The sequence below is a fragment of the Mustela nivalis genome (genome assembly GCF_964662115.1).
Source record: "Mustela nivalis genome assembly, chromosome: 7".
Taxonomy (NCBI): domain Eukaryota; kingdom Metazoa; phylum Chordata; class Mammalia; order Carnivora; family Mustelidae; genus Mustela; species Mustela nivalis.
The window spans coordinates 19,305,876-19,331,488 of record NC_139026.1 but is presented as its reverse complement, the minus strand read 5'-3'; the positions used below and the strand labels follow the sequence as shown (position 1 = coordinate 19,331,488).

General features: G+C 36.1%; 1 protein-coding gene across 2 annotated transcripts in view; it reads right to left on the bottom strand.

The window, feature by feature from the left end:
* Positions 1 to 25,613, bottom strand: part of SLC5A8 (solute carrier family 5 member 8) — a 60,348-nt gene that overhangs the window by 7,963 nt on the left and 26,772 nt on the right. For both annotated transcript variants that reach the window (XM_082740588.1, XM_082740589.1), the window contains exons 10-12: positions 22,197 to 22,264; positions 6,937 to 7,023; positions 3,473 to 3,678 (exon numbers count right to left, since the gene is read on the bottom strand). In XM_082740588.1, coding sequence (XP_082596714.1) covers positions 3,473 to 3,678; positions 6,937 to 7,023; positions 22,197 to 22,264 — 361 coding nt within the window. The remainder of the gene's footprint in view (positions 1 to 3,472; positions 3,679 to 6,936; positions 7,024 to 22,196; positions 22,265 to 25,613) is intronic.

Sequence of the window (25,613 nt, the reverse complement as noted above, 5' to 3'; positions counted from 1 at the left end):
GATATAACCTCACACCTGTCAGGATGGTTAAAATTAACATAGCAAACAACAAATATTGGTAAGGATGTGGAGAAAGGAGAACCCTCTTACACTGTTGGTTCGAAAGCAAACTGGTGTCAGCACTCTGGAAAACAGAATGGAGATTCCTCAAAAACTTAAAAAGAAAGCTATGATCTAGCAATTGCACTAGTGGATATTTACCCAAAGGATACAAAAATATGGATGTAAAGAGATACATGACCCCTTCAATGTTTATAGCAGCATTTTCTTTTTTTTTTTTTTTCATTTTCTTTATTTATTTGACCAAAAGAGATCAGAAATAGGCAGAGTAGCAGGCAGAGAGAGAAGCGAAAAAACAGGCTCCCCACTGAACAGAAAGCCCAACATGGGGCTCCATCCCAGGACCCTGAGATCATGACTTGAGCTAAAGGCAGAGGCTTAACCCACTGAGCCACCCAGGTGCCCCATAGCAGCATTTTCAACTAAATAGCCAAATTATGGAAAGAGCTCAAAAGTCAATTGACCGATGAACAGATAAAAAAGATGTGGTACATATACATAACGGAATATTAACCATAAAAAAGAATGAAATCTTGTCATTTGCAATAATATAGATGGAGCTAGAGTATATTATGTGAAGCAAAATAAGTCAGCCAGAGAAAGACAAATACCGTATTCAGTCAGAGGTGGAATTTAAGAAGCAAAACAGATGAACATGGAGGGCGAAAAGATAGAAGCAAACCGTAAAACAGACTCCTAACTATATAGAACACTGAAGGTTGCTAGAAGGTAGGTGGGTGGAGGGATGGGTTTAATGGGTGATTGCATCAAGGAGGGCACTTGTGATGAGCAACGGGTGTTCTATGTAAGTGATGAATCAATAAATTCTACTCCTAAAACTAATATTACACAATGTGTTAACTAACTGGAATTTAAATAAAAACTTGAAAGGGAAAAAAAAGTCTTATAAGTTGAACTTAATTAAAATAAAGAAATTCTGACCACCAAAATAGTATCATTACAAGAGTAAAAAGGCAATCCACAAAGCAGGAGAAAAATATTTCAAAATATGTATTTTATCTAGAATATATCACAAATTCTCCAATAAATAAGAAATAAAAGAGAATCCATTTAAAGCTGGATTAAAGAATTCAACAACCAAGTCACAAAACTACATATCCAAATGGAAATGGCAAACAAACAAACAAACAAAAACCCACCCCATGTAATAAAAAGGTATTGAATGGGGGCACCTTGGTGGCATGATTTCAGGGTCCTGGGATCCAGCCCCGCATCAGGCTCTCTGCTCAGCAGGGAGCCTGCTTCCCCCAACTCTCTCTGCCTGCCTCTTTACCTACTTGTGATCTCTCTCTGTCAAATAAATAAAATCTTAAAAAAAAAAGATATTGAATGTAGTTGATCATAAAGGAAATGCAAATTAAAACTATGATGGGCTACCAATGTAAACCCATCAAGCATTAAGGAATTTAAAGAATAAAAACTGTATCTAGGTAATGGAAACATGTTATCCAGACAACCAAAGAGTATTTTGTTTCATCTTTAGCTGTGTAGTTTATTCCCCTTGTACTCTAGGGACACTGAACTATGTATGATTTCCTAAGATACCACGTGGCTTCAGACCTTCATGCTTTTGGATATATTTCCCACTGAGCAATATGCCCCACTTCTGTCTGTCCCTTCTCTCCAACCCTGGTCACCTGATTAATCTTCCTCTAAGAAGGTTTCTTTGACTCTACCAGGAAGGGTGCCTCTCTTGATCACCTATGAATACCACTTACCAGAGGGTATTGTTTAAGTGTTTATTTTCTTGTCCAACTTCCCTTTTGGTCATTTTCTGTGACTTTCAAAACCCTCTCCTTCCAGCCAACCTCTGTATCCTTCAAGTAGTACTACCTCTCTAAAGTCTTGATGCTAATCACTCCAACTTTGTTTATATTCACTCTTTTAGCAGATCTTCATCAAGTATTTATTACTATTTACAATGTGCTAGTTTTATACTTACTGTGCTTACTGAATTAATTGTTTTGTGTATATTAGCACACCCTCTCCAGCTAGACTATAACTTCCTGGAAGGCAGGAATCAAAGTGAATAAGAGAGGACAACTTTCTTGTGATACTATATAAACGGCCAGCCCAGACCTAAGTATGTTATTTATTCTTAGAAATTCTTATTTATTACCTGTTATTTTATAAACAAGCTAACATATAAAAGTAATCATTATGGTACCAGGTACATACTAAACTTCAGCTAATTTATTTGTTTCAGAATCCAAATAACTATTTTGTCTCAGACTCTTAAATTAAAAGAGACATTTACATAATCAGGACAAATGCTAAGCAAAATTGTGAAACAAGAAGTATATCCTGAATGTCCTCCCACGTACCCTTCAATTATTTTTTTCTCCCTTTCTGACTCTAACAACTACCCCCTCCACACACAAACATTAGTGTTTTCATGCTTGTCCAAACCACTTTCGGCATTTCACTGCCCCTCACCCCATGGCACCCCACCTAGTCAAACCTCCCTCCAAAATGTCTCAGGTTCTGGAACTACCAACATTTATCAGCCTTGAATTTCCATTGGCAAGCATTCTCATAGTTAGGAACTCATGATTTGAACATGAATCACTATTAATAAGTCACATTCCTTCTCTCAGGAGTGCTTCCAGTTTAAAAGGGAGACACAGCACGTCTTGACCCAAAGGGAATGAGTCTTTAATGATTTCATTTCAGGAAAGCTGAAACTGGGGGCAATAATTTGGGGGCAGCAGCCTCATTTTTTTATTCCTTGCATATCTCCATAGGGTTTAGGTTTTAAGGCTAGACATTTAATTGTTCACTAAAGAAATATTGCTCTTATATCTACTGTATTATAAAACACTCACCTACCTATACATCTACATCATTTCATTAAATCAGATTAAATAAGGACCCAGAGCCCCAAAGTATACCGCATACAGAAAACTCCAGCTAGTGAGTTGATCACAGCTGCAACTCATTGCCAGTGCTCTAAAGATCAGGAATCTTTAAATCTAAACAAACAGCAATGACCTAACATATTTAGATGATTGTAGCTTTAGACTATAAAGGCTATACTTAAAGCCTATATAAGCAGTGTTTCTTTTATAATTTTGCTTTTCATTTTAAAACACTTTAGTTCACCAAGATGATTTTTTATTCAACTAGAGCTGATATTTGGTAGCATTTAACCATAACAGAATTTTTTGGTTATTATTCAATTTTTCTCCAGATCTGTAAGTGAGGCAGAGGTTTTTATTAAAATTAAGAACATACATCATTTTTTGCTGTTACCAAATAAAATACTATAGCCAGAAAGCCACAAGGGCTCTACCCATTTCAGAATTAGGGAAAATTGCAGCAACTGGGCAACTGGGGTTCTCTGTCACATGCATTTCTTTAAAATATGACACTATAAAGCTTAATTCAATACCTTTCCACACTGTGTGCTTGAAAAGCACTAGTAGAAAATGGCATTTCTGTGGTTGTCACCCAATTTGTCACATTGTGTGTGCTGTTACAGCCATAGGTTTCAAGGATTAGTGGCATCGTTCTCTCAGGCAGTGGAGGATAAAGTTGAGCTCCAATCCCAACCCACAGAGAAACAGCAAATCCAGCCATCAAACCAACAATTGCTCCCTGTAAAACAAGAATGCTTTTAAAAGAAAAATAATGTAGTTTTCTTTGAGACAGAAATTAATGTCAGAAGATTAAGCTTAGCATGGTCCAAGCCAGATTTACCAGCTTCTCTCCTAAAATCATTCTCTCCCCCAAAATCCTTGCTTCTTGTCCAGGGCAGCATGAGCCAGCGGTCCCTCATCTCAGAGCCCTGGGGATCCAGTAACTCCATTCCTTTTCCATATCCTTATCTCAACCTGCTTTTTTTTTTTTTTTTTTTTTCCTAATCTCATAATTCTATTCCTTCACTCTGTTCCCATGACTAGCAGTCTTTTCTGGCGTCCTCCTCTCTTCACACCCAAAAAACTACAACAATCACATGGTTGACCCCAGGCCAACAATCCCCTTTATTTTTGCTTAATCTGTGAACAAACAGTATGCCAAATGCACAAAAGACTATGAAGGGGAAAGCAGACACAGAGTTTATTCCCATATTTAACAACATGCATGATTGTAATTGTGCTTCAGGGTAGCTAGGAGGAAAATAGGAAGCAGTTTTCACAAATGACTGCAATGGTGCATAATACCACACCAAGTATTTCTAAAGACAAAAAGAGATGTCTCCTCTGAAGACATTTGGTTTCTCAATCTTTGGAAAATGGGTTCCTCGCTTCTGCTTTTCACCAGCAGTCTAGATGCTCTGCTAGACCCTGAATAATTTAAACCCCAGTTCCAAATTATGGGGACAAAAGCGAATCTTGAGCTGGTGGGCCTCTTCCTCTGTGGTGAAAATTTCCCCCTTCTTTTAAGAATACTGAACAGATGGGGTGCCTAGGAGGCTCAGCGGGTTAAGCCTCTGCCTTAGGCTCAGGTCATGATCCCAGGATCCTGGGATCGAGCCCCACATTGGGCTCTCTGCTCAGCGGGGAGCCTGCTTCCTTCTCTCTCTCTGTGCCTCCCTCTCTGCCTACTTATGATCTCTGTCTGTCAAATAAGTAAATAAAAATCTTAAAAAAAAAAAAAAAAGAATACTGACCAGACAGGGCAGCCTGTGCCTTGGGCTCCCCATAGAGAAGACAGGGGAGAATACTTGAAGTAAGGGAAAAAACAAGCAAAATAATAGGGTAGGAACAAAGAATGGTGTATTGATGGGATAAGATGAAGGCTGATGACAAGATCAGAAGATTTATGTTGGGGACAAACACTATGAGCTCTTTCATTAAGTTGTGAACCTTGAAAGCAGAATTAGATTTTTTTGGTTTTGGTATCTCAGCACTTACTAGAGTGCTGGACATATAGGAGGCATGCAATAAATATTTTTTCAATAATATGAGATTGGAATAGTAGTGTGGCCAACTGTTGACAAGCCAGACTTGCTTCTCAGCATTGTACATGGCTTGATCAAAGATCCACAAAATTATAAAGCCCATGAGTGCAAAAATATTCAGAGTTCTCTATTCCCAGGACAGTGTTTAGCTCATAAATATTCAATGAATGAATGACTGGAAGGGAGGGAAGGAGGGAGAAAAGAAAGGAGGAGGAAAAGCAAAGGAAGGGAAGGGGGAAAGGGGAAGGAGAGGAAGGGAGGGAAGGATGGAGGGAGAGAGGAAGGCAGGAAGTCCATTCCAAAGCAAGGGTAGATACTCTGCTGATGAAAAATGTGAGTATAGTTAAAAGAGGTACCTCCTATGACAGGAATAATAATATCACACTTCTCCCCAGAAAAGGTTATATGGAACCAAGTCTGCTATAGCTATTCTGGAGGCAACCCATGGTGGCAGTAAATGTCAAAAACCAAATAAGTCTTTCTGAATGTTTCAGACACTCAGTAAACCACTGTGCATTTAATAATGCAAAGAGTCTAATCAAAGCTTCAACATTCTGAGGTAGATACAAACTATTCTTTCATTGGGATTAATTTCTACCAAACTAGTTTTTCATATGATACTTCAATGACAATTATTTGAGAATAATTATTTTTAAAAATTTTTCATTTGAGTACAGTTGATATATAATGTTACATTAGTTTCAGGATACAACACAGTGAGTCAACATCTCTATACATTATGCTATGTTTACCACAAGTGTGGCTACCATCTGTTAAGAATTATTTTCCTTAAGAATTATTATTTTTTATTTTTTTTATTTATGTTATGTTTGTTATGTTAGTTGCCATACAGTATAGCATAAGTTTTTGTTCCATGATTCATTGTTTGTGTATAACATCCAGTGCTTATTAATAATAATAGTAATGGCCTTTATGAGTAGTCATCTTACCAATCCATAATGCCTCATGAAGAAAATGGAATTCTAAATGTAAAGTCATAGTTCTGCAATTATTCTATGACTGTATGAAACAACCATACATACATTATCAGTTTTTCCTGAACTTCAGCTTATAGCAGGACTACCCAGTGGAGTCTCTCCTGGCTTTCAGAGAAATAATTTCAATTTCATTTATTCCAAACAAAATTTAGTATTTTAAAGCCCAAAAATGTCTTTGTAGAAGAGAGGTATTACCTCATTCTGGATACTATTCCAATTATGATCACCCCTTTAAGGCCAGAACCATAATATTGGATCTATTGCTTTAAATATCAGGAATACAGACTCTCTTGTCAAGATGGTGAGGAGCTTATATTATTACTTCTCTTTGCTGTACTCTGACTATTCACAGGTATCCTCAGCTCTACTGCTCTTAACTCTTTCACATCTGAGCCTGTTGATCTCCTTTCTTTAAATCCTAGTGATTTTTAGAGGTAGAGTTTAGTGACCTCTGAGGCTAATAATACACTATATGTTAATTAACTTGTTTTAAATTTAAAAAATGTTTATAGAAATCCTAATGACTTTCAAGAAAGGCAAAAAGATAAATCCACAAAAAATCTTCCTTTAGTTATGTAATATTCATAACATATATTACATATAATGTATAACATAATATGTATTGTTTCATAATAAATATCCTTTATTTACATTATATATTCTATTATATTATATGCTTAGTTATATAGTTATACTGTAATATTATATGATTCAGCTATATAATATTCACAATATATATTATTTTGGCAGTTTCCATTTAGTTTCACATATGTAGGATCCCAGTGCATAGCACTTTATTTTATATTCCAGCAAAGTCAATATGAGTAATTTAAGCCATTAAGTCACTAATGACAGACATCAAAGGAACTATATCTTTCAAATTAAGAAAAAATTAGAAAGCTGCTACTATAGTTGGGAAAGTAAGTTTTACACATATTCACTCTTTATACTCACAATTGAGTTGGCAAAGGGAACCAAAATGCCCAAAGCAAACAAGCCCAGAAGTGGTCCACCAACCATGCCAAATATGCTGAGTGCTGCCTACAAATAATAAAAAGTCAGTAACTAGCAATCTCAAATACCAAGTTAAAGTGTTTCAAAGTAATTTCATCAGAATGAGGATTTAGAGTTATCAATCTCCTCCCAAAAATCATGGCAGCCTTATCATTGACAAATAGGTAATCAGAACTTGAATGCTTCTGCTTCTCAGTCTCAACTATTCATTTGTTCATTCATGTATCTTCAATAAAGGAAGCAGAATATAAAGAAGGTAGAGTCACGACAACACAGCAGGAACAGCTATATGAATTCATAAGCCCAGAAGGACACTACTTCTCCCAACTGTTCCTGCAAGTGATAATAATCAATCACACCACTCCTTTGTGCTTTGACAGTCTCAAAATCTTCTGTAAAACAAGACTGTGGATAAGTACTGCTAAGTGAACAGAGATGGCAATGAAACACAATGCCATCCTTGATTCCCTAGGAATGGAACTAGAATGAAAAATATGATTATTTAAAAAAAATATTGCTCAAATCATTTTGATTTAAAATCTAATTGGCTAATTGAAACCTTTGCTTTGGTGTATAGATGCCAAAATCATGCTAATGAAAAAAAAAGTTACAATGTGAATAATGGAGAAATGCAAAACCTGAAAATTCCAAAAGATGTGAGTTCCCAGTAAGCCAATGGTTAATTTTTAAGAGTGGACAGAAGCATAAAAGAAGGATTAGAGGACATATTGTCTACAGAGTAAAGGGGTTTGATAACAGAATCAGTAAATCAAAGAAAAAATATCAAGTCAAGAAAATTTTATAAGATATAGATGGCAGTTCTAGGTTAAAAAAAATTCAGAAGTCTTCCTTGTGGTGGTGGTGTGGATAGAGTTGACAAAGAACTAGTGTTTGAGGAGGATATGGGTTCAGAATATAATCCTAGGGAGTGATTTCACAACTTCTCTTGACCAAAGCCCAGTAGGAAAGAAGACAGCCTTCACTGAAAAATATGAAATAAATCACATGGCCCATGAAGCAGGCTGTGACAGTATGACCTGTGAGCCAGTTTTAGAGGTATAAGGAATATAACCCCTCCCCCCCCCAAAAAAAAAGCCTGTTTCAGGGAATAATACCTTGGTTAGAGATGAAGCAAGGAAGAACTGGCTTGGAGTTATGATGACACTATTAGGACACCTCACTACAGATACTCAGCCAGAATTGATAAGAAGGGAAAGAAAGAAGGGAATCAATCACAATAAGAGTTATAAGCAATAATGCAGACTATGGAGGAATAAGCAATAATGCAGACTATGGAGAAAAGCATATTCAGAGGAGTTTTATTGGTTATGGCTTAGATGTGTTGGATAAGCTTGGAGCTTCTGGATATCATTCATTCATTCATTCATTCATTCATATACTCAGGATGAGATCAAACTATTTTAACAACTGGTATGCCACAAGCAAACAAACGAGAATGGACCCAAGCCTTAGTCTAAAGCAGGAGTTTGGAGGACCTGCTTTGCTCAACAGTGACTTTCAACTTTCTGGATCATGGGGAGGGCCAGGTGTGTCAGAGAGCCACGATAAAACTGCTTCAGTAATTAACATGTGCTTGAAATAAATTAAAAAATAGAAAGTCTTAGAAAAAAAATAAATAAAATGTCTCAACAAAAACACAGCAGATATAAAGGACTAAATGGAAATTATTAGAACCGAAAAATACTATGTGAAATCTTAGTAGATGGGTTCAACAGCAGAATGGAGGAGATAGAAGAAAGAATTAGTGAGCTGGAAGATAGGCCAATAGAAATTACCTAATCAGAACAACAGAGAGAATATGGACTTTAAAAAAATGAAATGAGTTTCCAGGATCTGTGCAAGTATACTAAAAAAATCTAACACAGGTAATGAGAGTCCTAGAGGATAAAAGAATGAGGCTAAAAAGCATTCAAAGAAATAATGTATGAATTTCCCAAATTTTACAAGAGATATAAACCTACAGATTCAAAAGCTGCAAAAACTCCAAACAGGACAAACACAAAGAAATAATGCCAAGACACACTGAAATAAATTTCTGAAAACAAAGAGAAAGTTCTAAAAGTGATCAGAGAAAAATGATACCTTTCCTGTAGGGGAAAATAATTAGAATGGCAGCAAATATATCATCAGAAATACTAGACCAGAAGAAAGTGGCACATATTTTTCAAGTGCTGGATAAAAAGAACTGCTGACACAGAATCCTATATCCAGCAAAAATATCTTCTGGAAATAAAGGGAAACCAATACATCCTCAGATGAAGGGAAATAAAGAATTTTTGCCAGCAGACATATCCTAAAAGAATGGCTAATGAAAGTTTTCTAAAAAGAACAGAAATTATTAAAAGAAGGAAACTTGGAACATCAGGAAGGAAGAAAGAATACAATAAGCAAATATATGGTTAAACATAATAGGCATTCCTTCTCCTCTTGAGTTTCCTGAGTTATATTTGATTGTTTAAACAAAAATTATAATACTTTAATGTAATTCAAAATGCATGTAGAGTAAATATTTGATAACTGTATTAAAAACTGGGTAAACAGACATAAAGGGAGATAAAGGTTCTATACTTTCCTCAAATTGGTAAAATGACAAAACAAGTAGATTGTATTATGTTTATGTAATACCTAAAGCAACAATTGAAAATGCTATTCTAAGAGGCAAACTCAAAACAATACAGATAAATAAAAATGGATTCTAAAAAATGTTTAAGTATCTTATAGAAAGGTAGGAGGGAAAGAGAAAGAACAAAAAATGGCATACATACTCCCTAACATACCAATAATTACATTAAGTGGAGAAGATGGTCTAAGACAGAAATTGGCAGGATATATTTTAAAACATGGCCCAATTATATGCTGATTCCAAAAAGCTTATTTAAAATTTAATATAAGCAAGCTGAAAGTAAAATGATGAAAAAAAAGGTGTATCAAGCAACCATTAATCAAAAGCAAGTAGGAGTAACTACATTAATATCATATAAATTATACTTTAGGTAAATAAAATTATCAGAGAGAAATATTATAAATAACAAAATAATTATTCACCAAGACACAGAAATCTTAAATATACATGCACCAAATGAGAACTTCAAAATACATGAAACAAACACGGAAAAGAAATTTTTAAAAAATTTTTTTAACTGATAGAACTAAAAGGAAAATAGACAAATACACAATTATAGTTTAGAAATCACCATTCCACTGTCACCAACTGATAAAAACAACTAAACAGAAAATCAGAAGATGTTGAAGAACTCAATGACACCATCAATGAGCAGGATTTAATTGATACTTAGAGAACACTGCACCTAACAGCAGAGTACAATTTTAAGTGCCAATGGAACATATACCAAAATGCCATATCCTGGGCTGTAACACAGACCTCAACAGATTTAAAATAATTAAAATCATAGAGAATGCACTCTTTGATCACACTGAATGAAACTAGAAATCAATAGCAGAAAAATAATGGGAAAATCTCTGAACACTTGGAAACTAAGTAACATAGTTCTAAACAATTCATAGGTCAAAGGGACATCTCAAAGGAAACTTAAAAATATGAAAAGTCGTGGAACACAACTAAATTAATACTGACAGGAAAATTTTTGCAATTAGTACACACACTATAGACGAGGAAAAGTCTCAAATCAATAATCTAAGGTCCTACCTCAAGAACAGCAAAATAAACCAAAAGCAAACAGCAGAAAAGACTAAAGAACAAAAGGCAATAATTGTAAATAGAAAATAGAGTAAATCAGTGAAATAAAAAGGTAGGGGGTGCCTGGGTGGCTCAGTCGTTGGGCATCTGCCTTTGGCTTGGGTCATGATCCTGGAGTCCCAGGATCAAGCCCCCACATGGAGCTCCCAGCTCAGAGGGAAGCCTGCTTCTCCCTCCCCCACAGCCCCCATGACTGTTCCCTCTCTCATGGTCTCTCTCTCTGTGTCAAATAAATAAATAAAATCAGAAATAATAAATAAATAAGAAGGTAGATTTTTGAAATTTTTATGTTTACAAACCTCTAGCAACACTGGAAATAAAAAAGACAAAATTACCAATATTAGGAATAAAAAGGCAATAACACTACAGACACCAAACACTACAGACTACACACACTGCAGACACTAAACATAGAATAAGGGAATACTATGAACAACTCCCCATACACAAATTTTACAACTTAGATGAAATGGACCAATTTTTTAAATATACAGCTACCATAATTCACCCAATATGAAACAGATAATTTGAATAGCCCTATAACTTATGGATATTTAATTCATAATTTTAAAACACCCAAAAAAGGAATACCCAGGCCCAGATGGTTTCACTAGAGTATAACTACCAAACATTTAAATCATTAACACCAATTTTATACAATCTTCTAAGAAAATAGAGATTAATTATTCTCACTTTATTTTATGAAGCTAGAATGTCTATGATATCAAAACCAGACAAAGCCATTACAAAAAAAGAATTACAGATCAATATTTCTCATGATGCAAAAATCCTTAATAAAATATTAACAAATAGAATCAGAAATATATAAAAATAACTATACACCATGACCAAGTTTATTCCAAGAATGCAAGGCTGGTTAAGCATTTGAAAATCAATCAATGTAACTTATCATGTCAAAGGACTAAAGAAGACTATCGTATTACCACATCAATCAAGGCAGAAAAAACACTTGACAAAATTCAACATTCATCCATAAAAAAAACTCTCAGAAAGATTGAAATAGGGAATTTCCTCAACTTTGTAAAGGGCATCTACTAAAATCTTACAGCTAGCATTATATCTAGGAGTGAAAGACTAAATATTTTCCTCATCCAGACTGGGAAATAAGGAAGGGGTGTCTACTCTTACTACTCTTATTCAACCTGATGTGGAAGTTAAAGCCAGTGCAATAAAGAAATAAAAGCTATACATACAGATTGTAAAGGAAGAAATAAAACTGTCGTTTTTTGAAGATGACATGACTATCTGTGTAGAAAATCCCAAGAACTAATAAATAAATTCAGCAGGGTCTCAGGATCCAGCACAAATATACATATATCAATTATATTTCTACATATTAACAAACACATGGACACCAACATTAAAAGTACAATATCACTTATAATCACTTTGAAAAAATTAAATATTGGGATAAGGAGGGAGATGGTAGCTGAGTAGGAGGACTCTAGGCTCCCCTTGTCCCGCGAATACAACTAGATAACTATCAAATCATCCTACATACTCCAGAAATTGACTTGAAGACTGGCAGAACAACAAATGCCACAACTAAAGGTAGAGATGAGGCCACATGGCAGAAAGTAGGAAGTGTGGAGACATGGTTTGGGAGAGATAGATCTTGGCCATTGTGGTAGAGAGAGAGCTGTGGTCCCAGGGAAGGGCAAGAGACAGATAAGCACACAGGGGAGTGCACAGGGAAGATGATTCCCTACAGCGATTGGTTTGGAAAGTAAAGGGGCTGAGTTTCATGAGTTCTTGCAACCAGCAGCGCTTAAAACGTAGAGTTTTAAAGACTAGTGTGTTTGGCTTGAGGTGAACCCAGGGGAATCGGGGTTACTCTTGGAAAGAGGGCAGGGAAAATAGCCTACGAACATACAGCATGGAAATAGCAATCTGAAGAGTGCCTGGGGCACATAATGGGGAGGTTATTTGCTCTTCTTGGCAGCATTCATGGAGAGATCCCTCCAGGAACAAAGATAACTGGCCTCCACTGCCCCCTCAGCATAAGCACAGGGCCACCTGTGGGAACCAGTATGGTGCTGATACTCACTACCTAACTTGCTTACACCAAGGCCCATCCCCCACCCCAACTCCAGTGGAACTGCCCATCTCCAGTGGAACTGCCCAACTTGTTTTGGTGCCAGCACAGTGGTCCCTCTCCCCCAGGAGACTGGCCCAAACCTCTACCCACACCATGTCTCCCTACCCATGAATTCTGCAGGGCTTCAGTTTTGGCAGCTGTGACAACAGGACTCATTTCATAAGCAGAGTAGAGTACCAGTAGTTAAAATTCCCTACATTCAGGTCAGGGAACAAATACTCTCACAATAGGCAAAGAAAGCATCTGTAGACAATTGATCTGAAGGATAAAGTGGCCAGGGCACAACAGCAAAGTAAGCAAAGTACATGCAGCACACCGTGGAAACACTCTCTGGAGTGCAGGCCCTGGAGAGCAGGTGACATTATACTGCCAACCAGTATATAACCTCTTCTTCATAAGGCTATTACCTTCAAGGGGAGGAAATGTAGCTGATTTTTCTAACACAGAGAAGGTAGCCCAGAGACTTAGACAAAAGAGAGGATAGAGGAATTTGTCCCAAATGAAAGAACAAGACAAGCCCACAGCTAGAGATTTAAATGAAACAGATACAAGTAACACACCTGATAGAGAATTTAAAGTAATGATCATAAAAATACTTGCTAGACTTGAGAAAGTGGAAGTCCTCAGCAAGAGCATTAATATGGAGATAAGGAATAACACAGGAGAAATAAAGGGCCCAATAAACAAGATCAAAAACATGCTCTATGGAATGAACAGCAGACTGGAAAAAACACAGAAATAAATCAATACCTAGAAGACAGAGTAATGGAAAGTAATCAAGCTGTACAAAAAAGAAAAAAAAGAATGAGGAAAAATGACAATAGACTTAGAGAACTCAGTGACTCCATCAAAAAGAGTTACATTCATATTATAGGAATCCCAGAAGAAGAGAGAGAAAAGAGGGCAGAGAATTTATTTGAAGAAATAATAGCTGAAAACTCCTAATCTGGGGAAGGAAACAGATATCCAGATCCAAGAGGCACATAGAACCCCCAACAAAATCAACAAAAGCAAATCCACATCAAGACAGGTTGTAATTAAAATGGTAAAATATAAAGAAAAAAAATCTTAAAAGCAACAAGACAAAAGACAACAGTTACATACAGGGGAAACCCCATAAAGCTATCAGCAGAATTCTCAGCAGAAACTTTCCATGTCAGAAAGGACTGTCATGTCCATTGGCCCACCTAAATAAATAAATAAAAGAATGGGCATGATATATATTTAAAATGCTGAATGGGAAAAATGTGAGGTCAAGAACATTCTATCCAGCGAGGCTATCATTCAGAATAGCAGAGATAAAGAGTATCTCAGAGAAACAAAAATGAATGGAGTTCATGACCACTAAATCAGCCCTGCAAAAAATACTAAAGGGAACTCTATGAGTAGAAAGGAAAGATTATAAGTAATGGTATAAAGATAGGAAACACAAAAACAGTAAGAATGAATATTTCTATAAAATATCAGTGAAAGAACTCACAAAATAAAGGATGTAAAATATGACAACATATACCTAAAACTTGGGGAGTAGAGGAGTAAAGAATAGGTTTAAACTTAAACAACCATCAACTTAATATAGACTGCTATATGCTGAAGATGTTATATACAAACCTAATGGTAACCACAAATCAAAAACTGGTAATAGATATGCAAAGAATAAAGAGGAAGAAATACAAATTTATCACTAAAGAAAACCAACAAATCATGAAAGAAAGACAAGAAAGGATCAGAGAAAATCTTCAGAAACAATCACAAAACAAGTAATAAAATAGCAGTAAGTACATATCTATCAATAATTACTGTGAGCGGTGCCTGGATGGTTCAATAAATTAAGCCTCTGCTTTCAGCTCAGATCATAATTCCAAGATCCTGGAAAAGAGCCCTGTGTTGGGCTCTCTGCTCAGTGGTGGGATTTGCTTCTCCCTTACCTTCTGCCCCACCCCCCTACTTGTGTTTTCTTTCTCTCAAATAAACAAATGAAATCTTAAAAAAATAATAATTATTTAACTATAAATGGACAAAACACTACAATCAAAATACAGGGTGACATAATGGATAGAAAAACAAGATTCATTTCTATGTTTCCTACAAGAGACTCATTTTAGACCTAAACACACCTGCAAAGTAAAAGTGAGAAGGTGGAAAAGCATTTATCATGCAAAAGGACATCAAAAGAAAGCTGGAGAGGCAATACTTGTATCAGACAAATTAGACTTTAAAAAAAGATTCTTGGACACCTGGGTGGCTCAGTAGTTTAAGTGTTCGACACTTGATTCCAGTTCATGTTCTCAGGTTTGTGAGATTGAGCCCCATGTCAGGCTTCATGTTTAGCACAGTCTGCTTGAAATTCTCTCCCTCTCCCTTCCCAAATAAATTAAATCTTTAAAAACAAAAATAAAAAAAAGATTCTAACAAGAGACAAAGAAGGACACTACATAATAATAACAGGGATAACCCAACAAGAAGATATAACAATTGTAAATATTTATGCATCTAACATGGAAGTGCTCAAATACATTAAACAATAAGAAATATAAAGGTACTAATTGATAGTAATACAGTAATATTAGGGGATGTTAACACCCCATGAAATCAATGGACAGATCATCTAAATAGAAAATCAACAAGTAAACAATGGTTTTGAATGACATACTACCAGATGGATATAACAGATATATTTAAATCATTCCATCATCAAACAGCAGGATACACATTCTTTCATGTGCACATGGAACATTCCCCAGAATAGTTCACATATTAAGCCACAAAAGAAACCTCAACAAATTAAAAAGGATCGAAATTATACCATGCATCTTTTCTGACCACAACACTATGAAACCAGAAGTCAACCCAAGAAAAAAATATGAAAGACCACAAATAGATGGAGGTTAAATAGCATGGACCCATGACTCTATGGTCAACTGATCTTTGACAAAGCAGGAAAAAATATACAGTGGAAAAAAGACAGTCTCTTCAATAAATGGTGATGGGAAAATTGGACACCTATGTATAGAAGAATGAAACTTGACCATTCTCTTATACCATACACAAAGATAAACTCAAAATGGATAAAAGACCTCAACATGAGGCAGGAATCTATCAAAATCCTAGAGGAAAACATAGGCAGTAAGCTCTTTGACATCAGCCACAGCAACTTCTTTCAAGATATGTCTCCAAAGGCAAAGGAAACAATAGCAAAAATGAACTTTGGGAACTTCATCAAGATCAAAAGCTTCTGCACAGCAAAGGAAAGAGTGGGAAGGAAAGAGGCCACCCATGGAATGGGAGAAGATATTCGCAAATGACACTACAGACAAAGGCCTGACATCTAAGATCTATAAAGAACTCCTCAAACACAACACACACAAAACAGATAATCATGTCAAAAAAATGGGCAGAAGACATGAACAGACACTTCTCCAATGAAGACATACAAATGGCTAACAGGCACATGAAAAAATGTTCATCATCCTTAGCCATCAGGGAGATTCAAATCAGAACTACATTGAGATACCACCTTATACCAGTTAGAATGGCCAAAATCAACAAGACAGTAAAAACAAGTGTTGGAGAGGAGGTGAGAAAGAGGAATCCTCCTACATTCTTGGTGGGAATGCAAGTTGGTGTAGCCACTTTAGAAAACAGCGTGGAGACTCCTTAAGAAAAAATAGAGCTACCCTATGATGCTGCAATTGCATACTCAGTATTTGCCCCAAGGATACAGATGTGGTGAAAACAAGGGCCATCTGTACCTGAATAGCAGCAATGGCCACAGTAGCCAAATTGTGGAAAGAGCCAAGATGCCCTTCACCAGATAAATGGATAAAGATATGATATGATACATATATACAATGGAATATTATGCCTCCATCAGAAAGGATGAATACCCAACTTTTGTATCAATATGAATTGGACCGGAGGAGATTATGCTGAGTGAAATAAGTCAAGCAGAGAGAGTCAATTATCATATGGTTTCACTTACTTGTGGAGCATAAGGAATAACATGGAGGACATTGGGTGAAGGAGAGCAGTAGTGAGTTGGGGGAAACTGGAGGGGGAGACGAACCATAAGAGACTGTGGACTCTGAGAAACAAAGTGAGGGTTTTGGAGGGGAGGAGAGTGGGGGGTTGGGTGAGCCTGGTGGTGGGTATTAAGGAGGGCGTAAATTGCATGGAGCACTGGATATGGTACATAAAGAATAAATCTTGGAACACTGAAAAAAATTAAATTAAAAAGAACATGCTACTAAACAATGAATGGGTCAACTAGTTGACTAGGAAGCAAAATGAGAAATTAAAAAGTACACAGAAACAAATGAAAATGAAAACACAATGGTTTAGAGCCTTTGGAATGCAGAAAAAGTGGTTCTAAGAGGGAAGCTTATAGTAACACAGGCCTACTTCAAGAAGCAAGAAAGGTCTCAAATAAACAACCTAACCTTACACCTAAAGGAGCTAGAAAAAAGAAAAACAAAGCCTAAAACTAGTAAAAGGAAGGAAATAATGAGGATCAGAACAGAAATAAATGATACAGAAACTTAAAAACATAGTAGAATAGATTTAAAAAAAACAGGAGCTGGTTCTTTGAAAAAATTAATAAAATTGATAAGCCTCTAGCCAGACTTATGAAGGAAAAATAGGAAGGTCTCAAATAAATAAAATTACAAATGAGAGAGGGAAAAATAACAACCAACACCACAGAAATACAAATGATTATAAAAGAATATTATGAAAAACAACAAATTGTATAATCTAGAAGAAATAAATTCCTAAAATCATGTAGTCTATGAAAACTGAAACAGGAAGAAATACAATATTTGAACAGACCAATTACCAGCAAAGAAACTGAATCATTAATCAAAAACCCCCCAAAAATCAGAAGTCCAGATTGCTTCACAGGTGAATTTTATCAAACATTTTTTTTTCCCCCTTGGATAATTTTTTTTTTTATTTTTTTTTTCTCATACTGTGATCTTTATATTTTTTTTAACTTTTTATTTTTTATAAACATATATTTTTATCCCCAGGGGTACAGGTCTGTGAATCACCAGGTTTACACACTTCACAGCACTCACCAAAGCACATAACCTCCCCAATGTCCATAATCCCACCCCCTTCTCCCAAACCCCCTGCCCCCAGCAACCCTCAGTTTGTTTTATGAGATTAAGAGTCACTTATGGTTTGTCTCCCTCCCAATCCCATCTTGTTTCATTTATTCTTCTCCTACCCACTTAAGCCTCCATGTTGCATCACCATTTCCTCATATCAGGGAGATCATATGATAGTTGTCTTTCTCTGCTTGACTTATTTCGCTAAGCATGATACGCTCTAGTTCCATCCATGTTGTCGCAAATGGCAAGATTTCATTTCTTTTGATGGCTGCATAGTATTCCATTGTGTATATATACCACATCTTCTTGATCCATTCATCTGTTGATGGACATCTAGGTTCTTTCCATAGTTTGGCTATTGTGGACATTGCTGCTATAAACATTCGGGTGCATGTGCCCCTTTGGATCACTACATTTGTATCTTTAGGGTAAATACCCAATAGTGCAATTGCTGGGTCATAGGGCAGTTCTATTTTCAACATTCTGAGGAACCTCCATGCTGTTTTCCAGAGTGGCTGCACCAGCTTGCATTCCCACCAACAGTGTAGGAGGGTTCCCCTTTCTCCACATCCTCGCCAGCATCTGTCATTTCCTGACTTGTTGATTTTAGCCATTCTGACTGGTGTGAGGTGATATCTCATTGTGGTTTTGATTTGTATTTCCCTGATGCCGAGTGATATGGAGCACTTTTTCATGTGTCTGTTGGCCATCTGGATGTCTTCTTTGCAGAAATGTCTGTTCATGTCCTCTGCCCATTTCTTGATTGGATTATTTGTTCTTTGGGTGTTGAGTTTGCTAAGTTCTTTATAGATTCTGGACACTAGTCCTTTATCTGATATGTCGTTTGCAAATATCTTCTCCCATTCTGTCAGTTGTCTTTTGATTTTGTTAACTGTTTCCTTTGCTGTGCAAAAGCTTTTGATCTTGATGAAATCCCAATAGTTCATTTTTTCCCTTGCTTCCCTTGCCTTTTGCGTTGTTCCTAGGAAGATGTTGCTGCGGCAGAGGTCGAAGAGGTTGCTGCCTGTGTTCTCCTCAAGGATTTTGATGGATTCCTTTCGCACATTGAGGTCCTTCATCCATTTTGAGTCTATTTTTGTGTATGGTGTAAGGAAATGGTCCAATTTCATTTTTCTACATGTGGCTGTCCAATTTTCCCAGCACCATTTATTGAAGAGGCTGTCTTTTTTCCATTGGAAATTCTTTCCTGCTTTGTCGAAGATGAGTTGACCATAGATTTGAGGGTCTATTTCTGGGCTCTCTATTCTGTTCCATTGATCTATGTGTCTGTTTTTGTGCCAGTACCATGCTGTCTTGATGATGACAGCTTTGTAATAGAGCTTGAAGTCCGGAATTGTGATGCCACCAACGTTGGCTTTCTTTTTCAATATCCCTTTGGCTATTCGAGGTCTTTTCTGGTTCCATATAAATTTTAGCATTATTTGTTCCATTTCTTTGAAAAAGATGGATGGTACTTTGATAGGAATTGCATTAAATGTGTAGATTGCTTTAGGTAGCATAGACATTTTCACAATATTTATTCTTCCAATCCAGGAGCATGGAACATTTTTCCATTGAATTTTATCAAACATTTAAAGAAGAACTAATACCTACTCTTCTCAAATTATTCCAGAAAATAGAAAAGGAAGGAAAACTTCCAAATTCACACTATGAGGCCAGGATACCCTGACACCAAAACCAAATAAAAACACCACAAAAAAAAAAGAGTACAGGCCAATATCTTTGATAAACATAGGTGCAAAAATATTTTTAAAAAATACCTGTACCCCTGGGGATAAAAATATATGTTTATAAAAAATAAATAATTATATTTAAAAAAATACCAGCAAACTGAATCCAACAATACATTAAAAAAATCATTTACCACAATCAAGTGGGATTTATTCTTGGGTTGCAAGGGTGGTTGAATATTTGCAAATCAATGTGATGCATCACAGCAATAAGAGAAAGGATAAGGGGCGCCTGGATGGCTCAGTGGGTTAAGCCGCTGCTTTCAGCTCAGGTCATGATATCAGGGTCCTGGGATCGAGTCCCGCATCAGGCTCTCTGCTCAGCAGGGAGCCTGTTTCCCTTCCTCTCTCTCTGCCTGCCTCTCTGCCTACTTGCGATCTCTCTCTGTCAAATAAATAAATAAAATCTTTAAAAAAAAAAAAAGGAGAGAGAAAGGATAAGAACTATATGATCATTTCAATAGATGCAGAAAAAAGCTCATATATATGAGAATACTAGCCAGTCATAAAAAAGAATGATATCTTGCCATTTATAATGACAGGGCTAGAACTACAGAGTATAATTCTATGCAAAATAAATCAGTCAGAGAAAGAAAAATATCATATGATTTCATTCGTGTGGAATTTAAGAAACAAAACAAAGGAGCAAAGGAAAAAAAGTTGAGAGAGAGAGATGAACCAAGAAACACTCTTTTTAAAATTTTTTTATTTAATTTTTTCAAGGTTCTAAAATTCATTATTTATGTACCACACCCAGTGCTCCCTGCAACCTGTGCCCTCCTTAACAGAAACAGACTTTTAACTATAGAGAACAAACTGACGGTTCCTAGTGGGGAGGTGGATGGTGGGATAGATTAATAGGTGATGGGGATTAAGGAGCACACTTGTCATGATGAACACCAGGAAATGTATAGCATCACTATCATTATATTGTATACTTGAAACTAATAGACCACTGTATGTTAACTAACTGAAATTACTTTAAAAAATTATGGAGCACCTGGGTGGCTCAGTTGGTTAAGTATCCAACTCGTGATTTTGGCTCAGGTCATGATCTGATGAATTGTGGGGCTGAGATCCACTTTGGGACCTGTAGTCAGTGGGGAATCTGCTTGAGATTCTCTCCCTCTGCCCCTCTCCCCACTCATGCTCACACTTTCTTTCAAATAAGTGTCTTTTTAAAAAGCTTAAAACAATTTATTAATTGTAAGGTATAAATATCACTAAATACACACAGAACTTATATACTGAAAATTAAATAATGGTTATAAGGAAAATCAGAGATCTAAATAAATGAAGAGATATACTATATTCATGGATTCAAAGATTCAATATAGTAAAGATGTCAAATCTCCCCAAACTGATATATAGGTTTAGTGTAATTTTATCAAAATCTAAGCAACATTTTTTTAGGTATACAGAAGATTATTCTAAACTTTATATGGAAAGGCAAAGGAACAAGAATAGTTAACATATTTTTGAAAGATAAGAATAAAGTGGAAGGAATTAGCTTACCTGATTCTAGACTTATTATAAAGCTACAAAAATCAAGACTGTATACTACTGGCAGAGGGACAGACACACAGATTAATAGGACAGAAAAGAGAAACCAGAAATAAGCCCACACAAATATGCCTAACTGAAAAATATTTTATTTATTTGAGAGAGAGAGGGAGCATGTGCATGCAAGCTGGGAAAGGTGCAGAGAGAGGGGCAAGCGGACTCTGCACTCAGTGTAGTCTGACAAGGGGCTCAGTCCCATGACCCCAAGATCAAGACCTGAGCTGAAATAGTCACACACCCAACTGACAGAGCCACTCAGGCACCATCCCTAACTGATTTTTTATATAGGTGCAATTGAGTGGAAGAAACACAGCCTTTACAACTGTACATCTATAGAGAAGCGGGGGAAGGAACATCAATCTAAGTCTCACACCATTGAGGAAAACTAGATAAAGGGTATATGGGATCTTTTTCTATTATTTCTTTTTTTAAAATATTAATTTATTTATTTTCAGCATAACAGTATTCATTATTTTTTCACCACACCCAGTGCTCCATGCAATCCGTGCCCTCTATAATACCCATCACCTGGTTCCCCAACCTCCCACCCCCCCCCCGCCACTTCAAACCCCTCAGATTGTTTTTCAGAGTCCATAGTCTCTCATGATTCACCTCCCCTTCCAATTTCCCCCAACTCCCTTCTCCTCTCTAACTCCCCATATCTTCCATGCTATTTGTTATGCTCCACAAATAAGTGAAACCATATGATAATTGACTCTTAAAATTGCACATAAATCTACAATTATATCATAATAGAAAGTTTAATTTAAAAAAATTTTAAAGAATTTAGGCAATTCAGTTCCTTGCAATTGCTTTGTATAGATGACTAGAGAAGTCTGGAAGGATAGTCACATCAACATTTTAAAAAAGGAAGAATTCAGTGTTTATGATTCAAACCTTGCAGAAACAGCTCTTACCTGCAACAAAGCTCCCATTAGTGATGCCAATGCAGCCATTCCAATGCAGAGAACTCCAAAGAGCACACCTAAATGGATGACATAAAAGCCAGTGTAAAATTCAGACCGAGAGGATTAGAATTCTCAATAGAACAAGCTACCTTGTCTTTGATTCAAAGTAATTGATATGATTGTGGTGAAAATTGGCCACATACATCAGAGCCAGCCAAAAAAAGGGAGGGGGTGCTTTCCTACGGGATCAGCAGTGTGCAAAGGGCAAAGAAAACTCTGATATTGTGTACCGGGATTAGTGACAACATTAGGTTATATAAGTAAAAAAATCCCTAGCATTAACCAGAGAGACTTTTAAGCTAAGAACTATTATGTTATTAATCTAATCCTCCATAACATTTGTTTTATAAAGGAAGGCTCAGGTCTCTGTTTCCAGTTTGCCAGAAACAGGCCACAATCTGTATGACATGTTGGGGGAGGGGAGTAATAAACATGAGAAATTAGAGTCGTCTGATCTGAAGTGTTCATTTCTTCTAGGAAGTGACGATCCACACCAAGGGATGGTTTAGGACCTTTAGCCCTCTTGTAATCTCCAACATCACTAAGTTTCCTGTTAAACTAGCAAAGAAAGATAATATCAAGTCTGATGTTACCCATTCTACCAACTTGTTTTCCCAAACTTTATAAGAATTCTCAAGCCACCACTGTTGCTCAGATTATAATTATAGGGTTTTTTTTTCCTTTGGTTTTTATACTTTCCACATTTTCTCCAAATACATGTTTTACCTTTTTTTTTTTTTTTTTTAAGATTTTATTTATGAGTGCTGTGAAGTGTGTAAACCTGGAGATTCACAGACCTGCACCCCTGGAGCTAATAATATATGTTTATAAAAAATTTTTTTAAATTATTTAAAAAATTGAAAAAAAGATTCTATTCATCAGACAGAGATCACAAGTAGGCAAAGAGGCAAGCAGAGAGAGAGAGAGGAGGAAGCAGGTTCCCCGCAGAGCAGAGAGCTGATGCAGGCCCAATCCCAGGACTCTGGGATCAGATTTTTATTTTTGAATATTTTCATTTAGCACAAATCACCTGGAATCAGTCAATATAATTTCCCCCCCACACACAAAAATCAAAACAGGGCGCCTGGGTGGCTCAGTGGGTTAAGCTGCTGCTTTCGGCTCAGGTCATGATCTCAGGGTCCTGGGATCGAGTTCCGCATCGGGCTCTCTGCTCAGCAGGGAACCTGCTTCCCTCTATCTCTCTCTGCCTGCCTCTCGTCTACTTGTGATCTCTCTCTGTCAAATAAATAAAATCTTTTAAAAAAATCAAAACATAAAAAGAGTAATAACTTTGCTCATTATAAAATCAGTGCATTCATTACATCTAATTTACACTAGAAGTCACATCTTTGTTAAGTATATTGGGTAAATAACCTTATTGAACCTGAATGGAAAACTTATATTAAGTTTTTACATAGAGCTCATGTCACAATGATTTTTTAAGCCTCCAAATCCTAGTGTAAATAGTATTTCCAACATATATAGTTTGATTCTTCTATATCTGATAGCTCATGAATGGTCACCACTACGGGGTTTTGGTATTCAAAGTTAATGGGAACACATACAAATTACTTTCCATGTTCTTCTTTATGATGTCCCTACTGTTCATAACTCAAGATAATGACTTTATATAATTTTTCAAAGTCAATGAAAACCTCATCTACACTAGTAGAGTTGATTTGTTATTAATTACCATCAACATCCTTCCTTGAGCACCAGCTAGTGCTTCTTATTTTATACACATTATCTCTAAACCTCATAGAACCTGCAATATTAATACTTTTGCAACATTTTTCATACAAAAAAATTCGAGCTGTATTGAGTTATTGGGTCTGCTTGAGACTAACAAATTGGTAAAGCAAGATGGTCTGTCTGGCTTCAAAAGTTTCTATTTAAAAGCATATAGCTTCAATAATCCTATAATGAACCAATCTAAATACTCTTTAGGAAGCATTGTATCATTCTGAAATTATGCTCCAGGATGAAAATTAGGCACATAATAAGATGGTGCAATGTTATTTAAATTTAAGGGACACCAAAGAATATAAATTAAGTATTTATTCCAGGCTATAGTCAAGATGATTACATATAGAATTATGGTTCAAAATAGAATATTATTTACTATTTCTTTGACAGTCTATTAGTGTTACTCAGTTGAAGTTAAACATTCTTTTTAAAAATAAGTTTGTTACTCATTCATTCTAGAATGCATATAACCAAAATTTCAAACACAAAGAATGAAGTACAGTAACCGGATTCCTTTGAGTTCAGTTGGTACATTTGGGACATCTGGAAACTGGGGTCTTTAAACCTTTCCATGCAACTGATATTTAACCCCTAATAAGATCCTATAACCTATCAATAGAAGTTGAACATTTCTTGTACAATATAATTGACTATCTCCAGGGCAATCTACATGTACAGATAGGACAGACAACCAAGATGGGTCAAAAATCCTAATACTTTGTTTCTTTATCTTCAATTCATACACACAGACTATTTACTCTATTTTGGGGGGGTTAGGTTTTCTTTTTTTATTTAAAATCCATTAGCTAACATACAGTACCTCATTAATTTCAGATGTAGTGTTTGATAATTTATCAGTTGCATACACCAGTGTTCTGTACTTTAAGCTGACGATGCTCTCTTATGTAATAAAGAAGAAAAATGTGGTTCTTGGCTCCAAACTAAGGGTATTTCTTAAAACTGTTGGCTAAAGTTTGGAAAGGAAAAGGGTTGAATTTTTTCTGTGGCTAAGAATTTTAACATAGATTTGGGATAGGAAGAAGTGAAAAAAGGATAGCCAAATAAGGACCCTAAAAAGATGCTCAACATCACTCATCATCAGGTAAACAAATCAAAACCACAATGAGATATCACCTCACACCTGTCAGAATGGCTAAAATCAACAAAAAAAAGAAACAACAGGTGTTGGCAAAGATATGGAGAAAGGCAAACTCTCCTGCACTTGTGGTGGAAAAGCAAACTGGTGCAGTCGCTGTGGAAAAGAGTATGGAGATTCCTCAAAAGGTTAAAATTAGAACTACCCTATGATCCAGCAATTACAGTACTAAGTCTTCACCTGAAGAATACAAAAATTCTGATTTGAAGGTATACATGCACCCCAATGTTTATAGCACCATTGTCTATAATAGCTAAATTATGGAAACAGCTTAAGTGTCCATCAGCTGATGAATGGATAAAGACAATGTGGTATACATACACAATATTAGCCATAAAGAATGAAATCTTGCCATTTATAATGACATAGATGGAGCTAGAGTATATAATGCTAGGTGAAATAAGTCAGTCAGAGAAAGACAAATACTGTATGACTTCACTCATATGTGGAATTTAACAATAAAA